The sequence below is a fragment of the Zootermopsis nevadensis genome, unplaced genomic scaffold, assembly GCF_977971745.1.
Source record: "Zootermopsis nevadensis isolate Lab colony 2312 unplaced genomic scaffold, Znev_1.0 Znev_ptg000008l, whole genome shotgun sequence".
Lineage (NCBI taxonomy): Eukaryota > Metazoa > Arthropoda > Insecta > Blattodea > Termopsidae > Zootermopsis > Zootermopsis nevadensis.
In genome coordinates, this window is record NW_028259140.1 from 6735154 (window position 1) to 6748005 (window position 12852).

Here is a 12852-nt window from a genome sequence, read left to right on the forward strand (position 1 = left end):
TCTTGAATTCTGAGTCCTCCTTCAGGTTTCAGAGATATTGTGTTCATCTTCAGGGAGAAGGACCGGGAAGGGGTAGACCTACCTCGACCACTATCGTAATTCCTGCTCCAGCAGCACCATCGATTGAGCTATCGAGTAATATAGGAAGCAACGGAGTCCCCGAAGGGCCCATCCCAAAACATTGAGAGACAAGGTGGTGTATCAATGTGATGTACTTTACCAAGCGGCCTCAAAAACACATTTCACTCCTGGGAATATGAAGCAAAACACGAAGGTTTGCAACAGGATCTCCAGAACGTAAAGTCCCTACGCAACACTGCATCAACGTTTGTCGCAGTTTATCACCAAGAAAACTTTTATCACTGACTTGAGATAATTCTAATTGGGCTAGTGCTTAAAATAAGAATAATTACCCTGTCTGACAGTTTTCGACCAAAAAACATTATCGCCAAATAGTACCGGCAAACAATTCGCAAAGAGGTTAGATCTGAATTTCATATGGCGGCGAATATGAAGACGGCTGTCCTCTGGGTTGTAGTGCCGTGTAGTCTGGTAGAAGTTTACCGACGTTTCGGCCGCGCTTGCTATCTTCATCATCAGGGTGATGGCCGCGAGTGCATTACGTGTCGGAGTGTTATTGTTAATCATAATACCAAATTATACGAAAATAAACAATCCCGCGGAAGAACTCATAACGCATATAATTCCCCGTACAATGATCATGTATTTACCGCTCTGAAGTTGGATTTCAACGATCTGTAACGTATTTTAGCGGTGTAATGAAATATAGGCATATTTATACCCTTAAAAACGAACATGTGGCGTAAGGTACAATTACAAAGTTGTGTTCCTTCCACTGTGTTTAAATCTAAAGATACATAACAAGCGGGAAGCTAACCAAAATGAAGAGAGACACAAAATTGGTAAATCTTTCACGTGAGCCGAGTCACCCCGTACAAGCTTGCCAGCGTGAACTCGGTAACAACTAGAAGAACCCACGCCCCCGTAGGGAACCGAACCCTGGTCATCCAACCCGTGCCCAGCGACTATCCTGACTGAGGCATCCGAGTATCCTCCCCAGTCCGTCAGCGTTCCAAATACATGACAGACATCCAAACTTGTTACACGAGCTACGTGATCGGTGTGAGAGACCATGCAGCGAGCAACGGCCGTGGTCACGGAAGGAGGCGGGGTCCGTCCACGTCGTTCTTCGGCTCTGCTGAAGGAAATAAATCAGCTTCAGCAGTGGGGGCCCATTGCATCAGCCACCGGGCGACCGAGCAACCATCCTCCGGGCCTTCGGTCACCACCTGGCGGCGAGCCGCTGACCTTCGTCTCCCCAGAACATCTCTCTCTAACCACGCTCATCCAATCACATCACAGATGATACACAGACAATAGCAGACAGAGGATGCGGCTTGCGTCTTCTGCCTCTTAAAGCTTTCTATGGGCTGTAAACATCGTCATAAGAAAGTATTACTTGTTGGGAGCTGTCAGATATATGTGCAGTAGGTAGTGAAATTTGTTTTCGGAACTGGAACGCCTAAGTTACAATTGTGTTAGTGGTTGCAGCACATTACGGACAACGAGACAGGAGGAACTCGTTACCAGCTTACCAAAATGAATCTTGAAGAAGTGCAGAATAAAGGTAGGGTAATGTCTGTCTCCAGTTTTAGGCGTAACAAAGCTAGATCACAGCTAAACCCGCAAAATAATTTCAAATCCTGTTAATGGCGAACAGCAAAACGTTTGTGATTGTGAAGTGGCAAAGATCTGTGTCTTTTCTTTTTACGTCAAGGCGTGTGCTACACTAAACAACGATTAGACAGCGTTAATAAAAGTAAGTTTGTTTATTTTTGTAGCATTATTACAATATCAATGTGTTACGCTTGCATTTTTTTAATGGCCTTCGTTGTTTATTCGTAAAGAACGTACACAAATAGTCATATACCAACGAACACTAAATTTGTAAAGACGAGCTAATAGCGTTAAGAAATAAATAATAATAATATGATAATTTATTCCACAAATTGCGGTGAAAATCAATATTCTAGTGATTCTACGTAATGTCTCTTGAAATGCTAGAGTTATATGGCATTTTCTTTCCCTGCAACTACGTTGTTTTACTCAGACTTCCATCTCTAGATAATTACTCAATTATATAGGATAGGCGTGATTGTTAAATAGCTCATAATTAGAACGTCACAACCTCCCTGGTTTCCAGTGTCACTTTTTCTGGATAATATTACGTACTGAAGAGAAAGCGTACAGAAATACTTGAGGAAGTTCGTTGTTCCTCTGACATGCACTGCAGTATTAAACACGTAACGGCCTGTGGGTTTACTAAAATATGAAATATAAATTTACGCCTATTTCTGAAAAAGTACCCTATTCCCTTAAAATAAATTTTCGCATATTGTTTAATAATAAAATGGTTCAACAAAAATAGTTTACGTTGTGTTAATTTCATGTATATATAAAAAGTACTCTTTAAACAAAGCAGGCTACAGAAAATGTAATACAAAGGAAGGCATGAGCTTATGTGGTTGAGAAGTGTCTTTGATAGTGTAAGATACTTTCTTAACGTTATAAGAACGAAACTCTCACTAGTAAACGAACTTACAAGCGAAAGAGAGAGCTGGGCGGAAGAAATATATTTTTTTAAATGTTAAAATTTACTTAATTTTCAACAAAGTCATGACGGGGATATGAAAAATTGGTTGTCATTACATTCGATATTCAATGGACGTGACATTAAAGTACTATAAAAGGATTCCTCCAACTAGGAAAACAGAAATTAATATAATTTTAGCCGATTTTACAGGGAACAATGTAGTTATTACGTGATATTTTAGACTTTCACGATGGCGAGTATAAACTGTCATTTGGGTTGTTGTGCCGTACAGTCCGGTAGAAGATTACAGACGTTTCAGAGGGCCATCGTAGCGATGATGGAGGAAGCAAGCACCCCTGAAACGTCGGTAAACTTCTACCAGACTACACGGCGCAACAACCCAGAATACAGATATCTTCACTGCACTTATTTTATCCAAGATTTTCCACTTTTCATACGGTATATAATTGTAGAAGCATTATATTGCTATATTAAAAATATATGTAATTACTGGAAAATAAATTGCATCGGAATCAGAATCATTAATGTAGCGTAGATTTAAAATGTTCATCAGTGATAAGTTAAAAACAGAAATGAAGTCCGTGATGGCGCTTACTTTTAAATGAAAGCCTCGTGAACAAAGATCGGCTAGGGTCTACGTTGCATTGACTCAACTAATAAATATTTTGGTGAAGGGAAACAAGAAATGTTACTATAAGAAATTATGTGTAATGCCGCGTGGGAGAAGTTTCAGAGAAACAAAAAATAATACATTTTTCGAAATTCCAGCCGGAACTTTTGTCAGTAAGCAGTAAATTCTTTATTTGAGAATTTCGTTTCAAAATCTTGTTGTGACATTAATGAAACTCGGATGACATCTATAAAAATATGTTTTTTAAGACGTATCACCTAGAAATGTAACCTAATATCAGCATTATGTAAGCCTGTACAAGTTACTTTAATAACTTAATATACACGTCATTTCCATAGGAAACTTCTTCATCTCGTGCGATATCTAACGTTCTTTTTGATACATTTCAAAAGCATATGCCGCAAAAATATCTCAGTATATTGTGCTGTTGTTCCTGCTATTATAATTATCATCGTCGGAATTGAGTTAACCTTACCCTCTTTCAGTTATGTTCTTGTATTTGTTATTATCATCATTAACGTGTGCCTACAGGGCGAATAAGATTATTTTCAGCGTGAGCAGTGCATTAAGACACAGTCCTTCAGCTAGGTCCGTCATTTTTGCAAATGACATATGCAGATTTGTTATTTCTTTTAACGAAAACATTGTTTCCTCTGAGGTCAACTTCTCCGCATGAGAAAGTGTTTAGACTAACGTATTAGTTTAGTTCTTAATTTCTTTTAATGCGGGTCTATACATTTATTAGTGTCTTACCCACAGGCTCTTTGCTCTTGGCAAATACTCTAGTAAAGGAACTGAACTGAATTTAATTGAATCATAATTATTATCAGTATTATAGCAAAAAATTTAAGCTTTTATTTAACATTTAAAGCCCAGCGTTAAATATATATACCACTTGCTTTAATATTCAATAACTCTGCGATCTGCTCACGCAGTGTAGTTATGAATTTCATATGATTCTCCGAGTAAACAGCGATTATTTCTTTAAAAAGCGTCAATCAGTTTGTTTTTGTAATGGGGAAGAGTTTCTTTTTCTTTGCGTTAGAAAATTAATATTTAAATATTACTAAGACAAGTGTCAGTCTCAAAATGTAAAATATAAACAAAAGAATTTAAATATGCTCACCAAATTCGCGAAACAGTTTCGAAAAGTAGACAAATACGTTCGTATCATCTCGTGAGAAAATCAGGCCCATGAACATAGGAATAGTTTACTTTCCTCTTGGGTCGCTGAAACCTAACCTAACTAATATTATTCCATCGAAATCTATATCAAGATGTCTGAACTCCCGATGTATTTTTACTTCGGTGTTCTGCAAACGTTTTTTCAGCCTCGTCACACCCTGATCTGGCACAGGCACATCACGGCACACCGAAAAACTTCACCTCACGAAAACGAAGACATTATCGTTGACTATGCTCGTGGAGTTGCATACAAATCCTTATTCTATAATAATGTAAGCATACGTTAATGAAACATAACACATGTTATATAAAACTGTCGATCATAAACTTCTATATGTGTGTGTTAAGAATTTTAATTACGAAAGATGAAATATTGCTTTTTCCTAACTGTAACCTTCTTATATACATTTTCGTATCAAAATTTTCGGCGCTCCGGTTGAGGAACACTGTTACAGAGCGCTAAATATTCCTATATTAAGCGTAAAGCGTGTTTGCTGTAAAGGGCCGCGTTTCTTATCAGACCACATATTGGCACAGCCATCCAAATTTTCTTCTCGATTGGTAGAATGAGATTTGCGTCAAGAAACCCTGAGAATGGAGAACCATATCGTTATGTACTTTCCCTTTCTCAGTAAATTCAGCTTTTAACTGGAATGTCTTTCACCACGCCTCTCATTTTAACGCGTGGGCTATTACAAAGTTTGTAAAATTTATAAGCAGAACACAATCTTTTACTCAATATTTGTATTTATTCCTAGTTTTTGGGTCAGGTCGCAATGACAATGCACCTATTACAGCACCATGTCTGTATGCCTCTGTGTCAGTCTGTCCGCATTTAACATCCCTGCAACTGTCAAACGAGTTTCCATGCATTTTTTTTAATTTGTCATCACATTTCCTATCTTTATTTCGGATCGGACATTAAAGGTCACTTTCCCTGTTTCAGTTAAATCAATATAAAACTATTTATGTCTTTAATTTGTGTAACACAGCGGTAGTTCATTTCATAATGTTACATAAAAATGTTTTATACCGATTTTAAGAATTAGAAACCACAGCTGACGCTTACAATCCAAACATGAGCACGTTTCCCGTCAGCAAAAAATTTTTCAAGAGTCCTCGTTTGTAGTTATTTTCACCTGAACCGCTTGATAGTTTGCTTCACTCTTGTGCCCTCACTTTTCTGAAAAATTTCAAACGTTTATACCGTGCATCATCCCCTGACTAATATCATCACAAGCCTCCCCCTCGAATTGATGAACACATCAAAACAGAATGCGCTCAGAAACCCGTTCGACATACCATCGTCATCTTTCTGGCCAATAATTGAAGCTGATTTTACTGTTTTCTGCCTCATACTCCGGACACGGAGAGAGTTATTCGCAAAAAAAAAAGGGGGAGAGATGGAGCAGAAAGCTAATTTACATCCCAGAAGCCACTAAGTAAAAAAAAAATAGCCAAAGCCCAAGCCTTCAGACCCAGAGGCACTTCCCAATAAATCAATTTTTAAAAAAGTCACTCCCGGAGCAGCTGTAACTGGCACGGAGGCAGGCAACCGGAAATTCCGGAGCAGCGAGTGGTTGAGGTACACGAACAACATACTGTGGTACCCATCCACCCCGACGAAAGAAGAATCTCGTGTGTGGGGTGAAGGGGTGGTATGGGAAAGATGAGGGCTTCGCTTGCAAACAGTCACGTGGTCAAGAGACCGACAAGTCAATTAAGTTGAATCATCCTGTGTTAGCTCGCTCCCGAGAATAAACCAATAAAATTTTGTTAGCCTAGTTTTGAAAATCAAGCACTCGGGTAATCCTTTATCCTATGTTAAGCCTATTAGTCCTGTAATCTAAACATGGTTATCTGCAAAACCTGTCATTAGTCAAAACGAGATAAACTAACTTTTAATAAAGCTATTAGGGTTCGTAAATATTTCAGCTTAATCAGAACTTTTTAACAGACGTAATAAGAAAATTAGGAATATGTTTTTAGGGTCCTCAGACTGACATATAACGCCCATCCAAGCTAAGCTATCTCGTTACAATTCATAAATTTGGCCTCTAACTGATCATTTCATGTGTGAGTTGATTTATACACACGCCAAGCTGTAAACTGAAGAGTGTCTGGGAAGGTGTTAAGTTCTCAATTTACTTACAAGAGGTAGGTGTATTCAACCCATAGCTTCCATCAAAGCAAGAATCTTCCCAAACTCAGACACAAGACGGAAATCTTGAATAAAATAGTATTTGACGTTCTACGGCGGTGAGTAAGATGGTTGTCTTCTGCGTTTTAGCGCCGTTTAATCAGATCGCATCTGAAACGTTGGTAAACTTCTATCAGACTATACGACGTTACAACCCAGAAGACAGCCATCTCCAGTTGAATTACTTCATATGAATTAAACACAAATGATACAGCGTTGCAAGAAGATTTGTTCCCTTGATAAGTATTACAATTTGCTTATCGAGACATACGAGTCAGCTCAGCGTGTATATTCAGAATTAGTAAACAATGGAGATGCACAAAAAGTTACAGCAATTGTACGGAACGACAATCATCGAAACGGAACTAAGGACGCATTTCATCACTGTAAATAGTTCTCTATTGTCTTTTATATTTTTAATATACTGATTTACATATCTGGGTTTATTACTGCTGCTGTTATTCTGGGTGTCTCATTCTCCTCTGGAATGATTTTTCAAGGCGAAAGGAAGGGAATGCTTTAAGTGCGTGGCAATGAATAACAGCAGCACATATGAACAGTGGATGGAGGAAACAAGCGGTCTGTAATTACATGTCACCCCGGGATGATTATAATATTTCCGGTGTTTCATTTACGACCGTGAAGAAAATAAATTAGCATAACATTAAAGCTCACTGAATGTTTTGCAGACAGCACAAAAAAATTCTAAGCTTATTTTGCGAAATTAGTACGACCACAGAGCGTCTTGAGTCGCTGCATTTAAATTGCCTTAGGCCTCTGAAGAGTCCAGCTTGTGGTTCGATATGTTGAAAATTTAAGTAGCGGCCGCTTTTTAAGCAAACATTTTTAAATGAATAGGAGGTGTAGTTATTTACATTTGTTAATTTCCGATAGATTAGCTTATCTGACAACTAGAGCATTACTGTGCAAGAAACAGAACTTTGAATTATTCTGTAATGAAATAAGCATCTGCTAGTTCTTAAATCTTGCCACCAGTTGGGAATGAATACACGTAAAAATATATAAGATTAAGCAACATACATAAATGATTCGCACATACATTCACCAACATAATTATGGGTAAATTATTTTTGAATTATTGTTTCGTTTTTAATTCTGTATCTGCTGCGTAACACATCGCAACATGCCGATTTTTAAGGTGAGAAGCTAAATCCACTCACCCACTCCCAAATGTAGAGAACCGCCCCTTGTCGGCTTTAAGTGACTGCTTATTCATTATGTTCCATATCTGGACATTTCCTCGAACCCAAAACCTAAGAGCTCGCCTGGCCATGGTGACAAGAGATCCACTTAACACACTTTTTAATAATTTATTTACAAATTTATGCCCGTTTTGTTACTTGATTAAAGCTCTCACGTTAAAAGATAGTCGTTTAATTAATTCCCACCTAATAGCAATACAAATGTATCGACGTATATTAATTTATTTCCCCATGTCGCATGCTTTCTGTAACATTTCAGCGCTATTAGATAAGCAATCTGCTGTACAATAATTTCTCGCCACGTTCGTACAGAAACAGAAGCGAAACGTGGACTAAGATGTATGGCAGTTGAAATGGCGGAGCCCTGGGGGGTGCTGTTAAGGGGTAGAAAGGAAGAGACGGGGTTTAGAGACAGCAAACCCCTTGGAGTGATACAGTGTGTCATGAAAAAGAGGAGGTGGGAGGGACAGGTGTGGAGAGCTCTTTCACGCTTTACAATAGTCATTCAACCTCCCCCAAACGTGAAACAAAACAAAAAACCATCCACAGATGATGTATTTATATGTACGAGTCCAGAAACCCCTATATTTTCAGCGTTATTGCTCTTATTTATTTACTAGGCTACGGATAATGACATCCTGTGTATGGTCTATTCCCTCGACATGTCCACAAGACCCTAGTAAAGTCTAATTATTTCCTTCTTTCCGGTTCTGCTTCGTGTTCGTGTTAACGAACGAGAAGAAGACGGAGGAGAAGGAAGTTATAAAATTGTTCGGTTGCCACTGCCTCCTGATATGTTCATGCGATGAACATCAGAAATGAGGGTCATGCTTCTTATACACACACATTCACACGACAAGTTATATGAATTATTAACAATAAAACATATAATTCCCAGACCACACACACACACACACACACACACAGTGACAGTCTACAAGGCTACAATTTCAAAATACTAACCTTCTCCTGACCAGCCTGAATTCAATTTTAAACTTGTTATGATTACGTAAAAGTAAAATGGAAATTATTCTGATCGAATTAATCTTGTCAAGTAACGTATTATCACAGTCATTTCACAGAGGGATGTCTATTTAATTTTGACTAAATTAACACAGACTACAGTAGGCAACTACCGATGGCTTCTACATTCGTTGCTAATGATGATGCCGTGAACTCAATACTTTGCACACAGACTTGTAATTAAATCGTGATTTAATTTGCAGATACTGTACCGAGACATTGTGTCGATATGGCACTAAACTTTATACGGCATTTTCTTAACTTTTATTGCTCGTGTTTTGCCTTCGCACCCATGTACGTGACCATCATCATCATCATCATCATCATCATAATCATCAAGGTTTAGTCTTAATAAACCTTTCCGGCTTCAAAATAACTCAGAATTTATCCTTCCGAATTGTGCATATCGCACCTTTCTTCTACTAGTTTCTGTTGCCTGCTAGCAAGTGAAACCTTCCAGCACACCTTTCGCCAATTCTTTCCGTGATGTGGAAGATTAATTTCGTTTGATATTCAGACATCGAAGAACAAGATGGCGGTAACTCGTAACTATGCACCAAGCACAAGTCTTGTTCGGTCTTATCATAAACTGCCATAAAGTGGGCTTCCATTTCCCTTTAAAAAATCAGTCAACTTAAAGAATGCATCTTGTCAACTAGTAGTTTAGACGTACGTAACGTAACATCAGTAGTTGGACAGGAAAACGTAAAACCTCAGACAAAATGATTCTGTCCACACACTGTCCTCTGACAGACGAAAACCTTTTCGTCAATTGTTTCCTGCTTAATCACGAGTGAAATCTGTGAGCACGATTTCCGAAATTCTTAATTTGCTCAGAAAGGGGAAATCCCAGTGAAAAATAACGAAAAAATCAAAACGAGAGACGGCGGAAAGAGAGAGAAAGCGGTGCATTGAACCTTACCGAAATGTGTAACCTGATACTGTCCGCCGATACGGCGTGTTTTATGATAGAAAATGGAAACTATAAGATACCCAGTTCTATATACACGTGCAAATGCTTTGAAGTTTGAGGAGGCAGACAAGCAAGCCGTATATAAAATGAATGGTGGTCAAATGGCCAGAGGGTACACGGTAGAAGGCTACTGGTCGGTCAGTTTCGACTGAAGGAAGATGGTTAATTCAATGCGAATATAAGTGCAGAAATAATGGCAGTAGCTCCAGAACGGTAAATGTTTACTTGATTAGCTCCACGGCGCCTTTCAGTACCACCGCCATCATCACATGTGAAGCAGGGGTGGACGAATACCTGGGAGAATGTGCCAAAGAGGCCTTAAATTTTGACTCCAAAAGTCACATGAGTAGCATGCAGAAAACATGTAAATGTTAGAACGTTTAAAAAGAAAGGATGAAATAGAACATTATTTAACGTATTAGCGTAAATAAACTGTTGCTGAAACCAAAAGTTTACGACAATAGAACGTTATTATTATCCGCTGGAATCCTTTTTTTAAAAATATACTTGGTTATGCGCCGTATTAAATTTTATACAACATCCTCTCTGTTATTAATAAATTCTTAAGAATTTAGGTAGTGTATGTCTGTAAAGAAACTTGCGTATTTGTTACAGTTGCGTGTTATTTCATTCTTGCGGGTTATCCGGGGTTTCAGTTGTCACGGAAAATATATTTCTCAACCAAACCCGATAATCGGGAGTCTACTGCATTTTACTGAACGATATTGTGTTGGAAATCAAAAGGAAAGGATTTGACGTTTTCACGGCGGAGAGTCTGAAGTTGGCTGCCTTCTGAGTTGTTACACCGTGTAGTCTGGTAGAAGTTTGCCGACGTTTCAGAGGTCATACTACCTCCATTATCAGGGCGATGAGCTCAACTTCTACCAGACTACATTTTACTTTTGTTGCCGGCATAAAAAAAATAATTTTCATATATAACTAAAAAGTTGCAGTCTTACTTAAGCCGTGACACTTGTGAAAACTAGGCCTACGGTGGATTAAGAATCATGACTAGTCCTGAGTTCAAATCGTTGCGATATTCTTCACATATATATTTTAATGTTACTTTACAGTTCACGTGTCAAAAAATAAGAATATCCTGCCTACCTACGGCCTAATCTTAAGAACTACCATTCTGTTAGGCAGAGTTTCCTCTTCTTTGCTAAACCTACTTCTCAATTCGCAAGCCACGACGAATTGGTGGATAAACGGACCCACTAAATTCATAAACAAAAGTATGGACGCCAACCTACTAGATGAATGGAGTTATTTCTGTCTTACACTTAGGGTCTCAGTCATAATTTTGTGTACTTCGGATGTGTTAGTATTAGACTGCTGCACAGACCGAAAAACAAAAAGCAATAGACTTCAACATTATATTCGATCGCGTCAAAGATCCAGCCTTTGTAAAACATTTTTTTAAGGTTTAACCAACTGCAGCAAAAGTCACGTTTAAGTGCACACCTTAACATTGAGAAATGTGCATTCTGCTTTTGACATGGCCTTGAAGTCTCTTGTCTTCGCAACCTTCTCGTCACCATGTGATGCCAGTTTTTCCTCTGTATTTATAATTATTTTTCAATAGGCCTACTGTATGTAGCAGGAACTGAGGTTCTCACCGCGGCGATATGAAGACGGCTGTGTTCTGGATTATAGTAGCGTGTAGTCTGATAAAAGTTTACCGACGTTTCAGACGCACTGCATCAGTGGCGATTATCGTCCAGATGATGGAAGCAGCAAGCACCTCTGAAACGGCGGTAAACTTGTACAAGACTGCATGGTGCTACGACCCAGAAGACATCTTCAAACTGTTCACCCCTGAGGTGGATCCAAGGTTGCCTAAGGTATGCGAAACACAGCTTCCATAGACCGGGGCATGAAGACTAAGCTTGCAGTCCAGAGCACAGAACCTCCTCGGTTGATGTATGGTCGAGTAGCCCAAGTCAATATTTATCTTCTCCAAGTAGAAGGGTATAACCATCACACTCAGACGTTACGTGCGAATTACATTCACCTCCCTCCCTCGTCCCCCCCCCCCTTCTTTGCCCACTTTCAACCGCCAGATCCTTGGCCAACCGTCCAGGTATAATGAACCGTGAAACACGTCGTCTGCGCTCTCACAAATAATACTGAAACATTCTACCGCCTTCAAATTTACCATAATTAGTCTTTCAATAGTAATTAACATTTATTTAGTACCTATTTAGTGTGTTAGTGATAGCTGACTGGTCAATCTGTGTAGCTAATGAAATGTCTGTGACGTTTTTTAAGTGTTATCTCGCTTACGACATTTAATACTTTGGTAACACAAGTGCATACCCTTCAATAAAACATGAGTTATATGATAATTTATCTAATTAAAATTGCATTTTTCTCCCTTCTGAAACAGACAGAGACCGCCATCTTAAACAAAGATGTAAAAAAAAATATATTTGACGATGCAGAATGTATTTTTCTTTAACTTCTTTTAAGCCTATTTCCTTTTCTTAAGGGGGGAAAACAGGCTTACGAGACAATCATGTTGTTTATCCGTTTTCTCCATTTTAACTTTTAACCAGACTACCGATTTTCACGAAGTTGTAATGAACGTAACACACACACAAATCTCGAACCTTTCAGCTCCATATAATCGGCACCTAATAACAAAATGGCGGTCGTGTGAAAAATTTCTTTAGATTCCAGTTTCACAGCGGTAATTAACAGACCATTAAGGACGCGAATTTAAATTTAGGTATGGAGATCCATCATACACATACCTATAAACTAAGCATGAAATGTATAGATTAACAATTCCCATCATGGCTACGGTGCGTAGCTTTAAGATTATATCTGAATAATATAACACAATATCTGTAATATATCCCCAAGCATATAGTAATAAAGTCTAATAATAGTAATAACATTCTGTAACATATGTTCAATTGAAAGAAATAATAAATTATAAATAAATGACCTCAGTGTATTTTAAGACAAGACCCCAGA

The 12852-nt window shown here is 38.4% G+C and overlaps 1 protein-coding gene and 1 long non-coding RNA gene across 7 annotated transcripts in view; one reads left to right on the plus strand and one right to left on the minus strand.

Annotated features, from left to right (window-relative positions):
* The window catches only part of LOC110829814 (zinc finger protein basonuclin-2), a 249162-nt gene that overhangs the window by 195874 nt on the left and 40436 nt on the right, over nt 1-12852 (plus strand). The window contains exon 1 of one of the 6 annotated variants that reach the window (XM_022063933.2): nt 1170-1648. The exons of the other annotated variants lie outside the window; for them this stretch is intronic. Within the exon in view, the coding sequence (XP_021919625.1) occupies nt 1621-1648 (28 nt within the window). The 5' untranslated portion in view covers nt 1170-1620. Of the gene's footprint in view, nt 1-1169; nt 1649-12852 lie in introns of those variants that run through there. 6 annotated transcript variants of the gene reach the window in all.
* LOC110829822 (uncharacterized) overlaps nt 1-12852 on the minus strand; it is a 218099-nt gene that overhangs the window by 55086 nt on the left and 150161 nt on the right. The window lies entirely within an intron of this gene.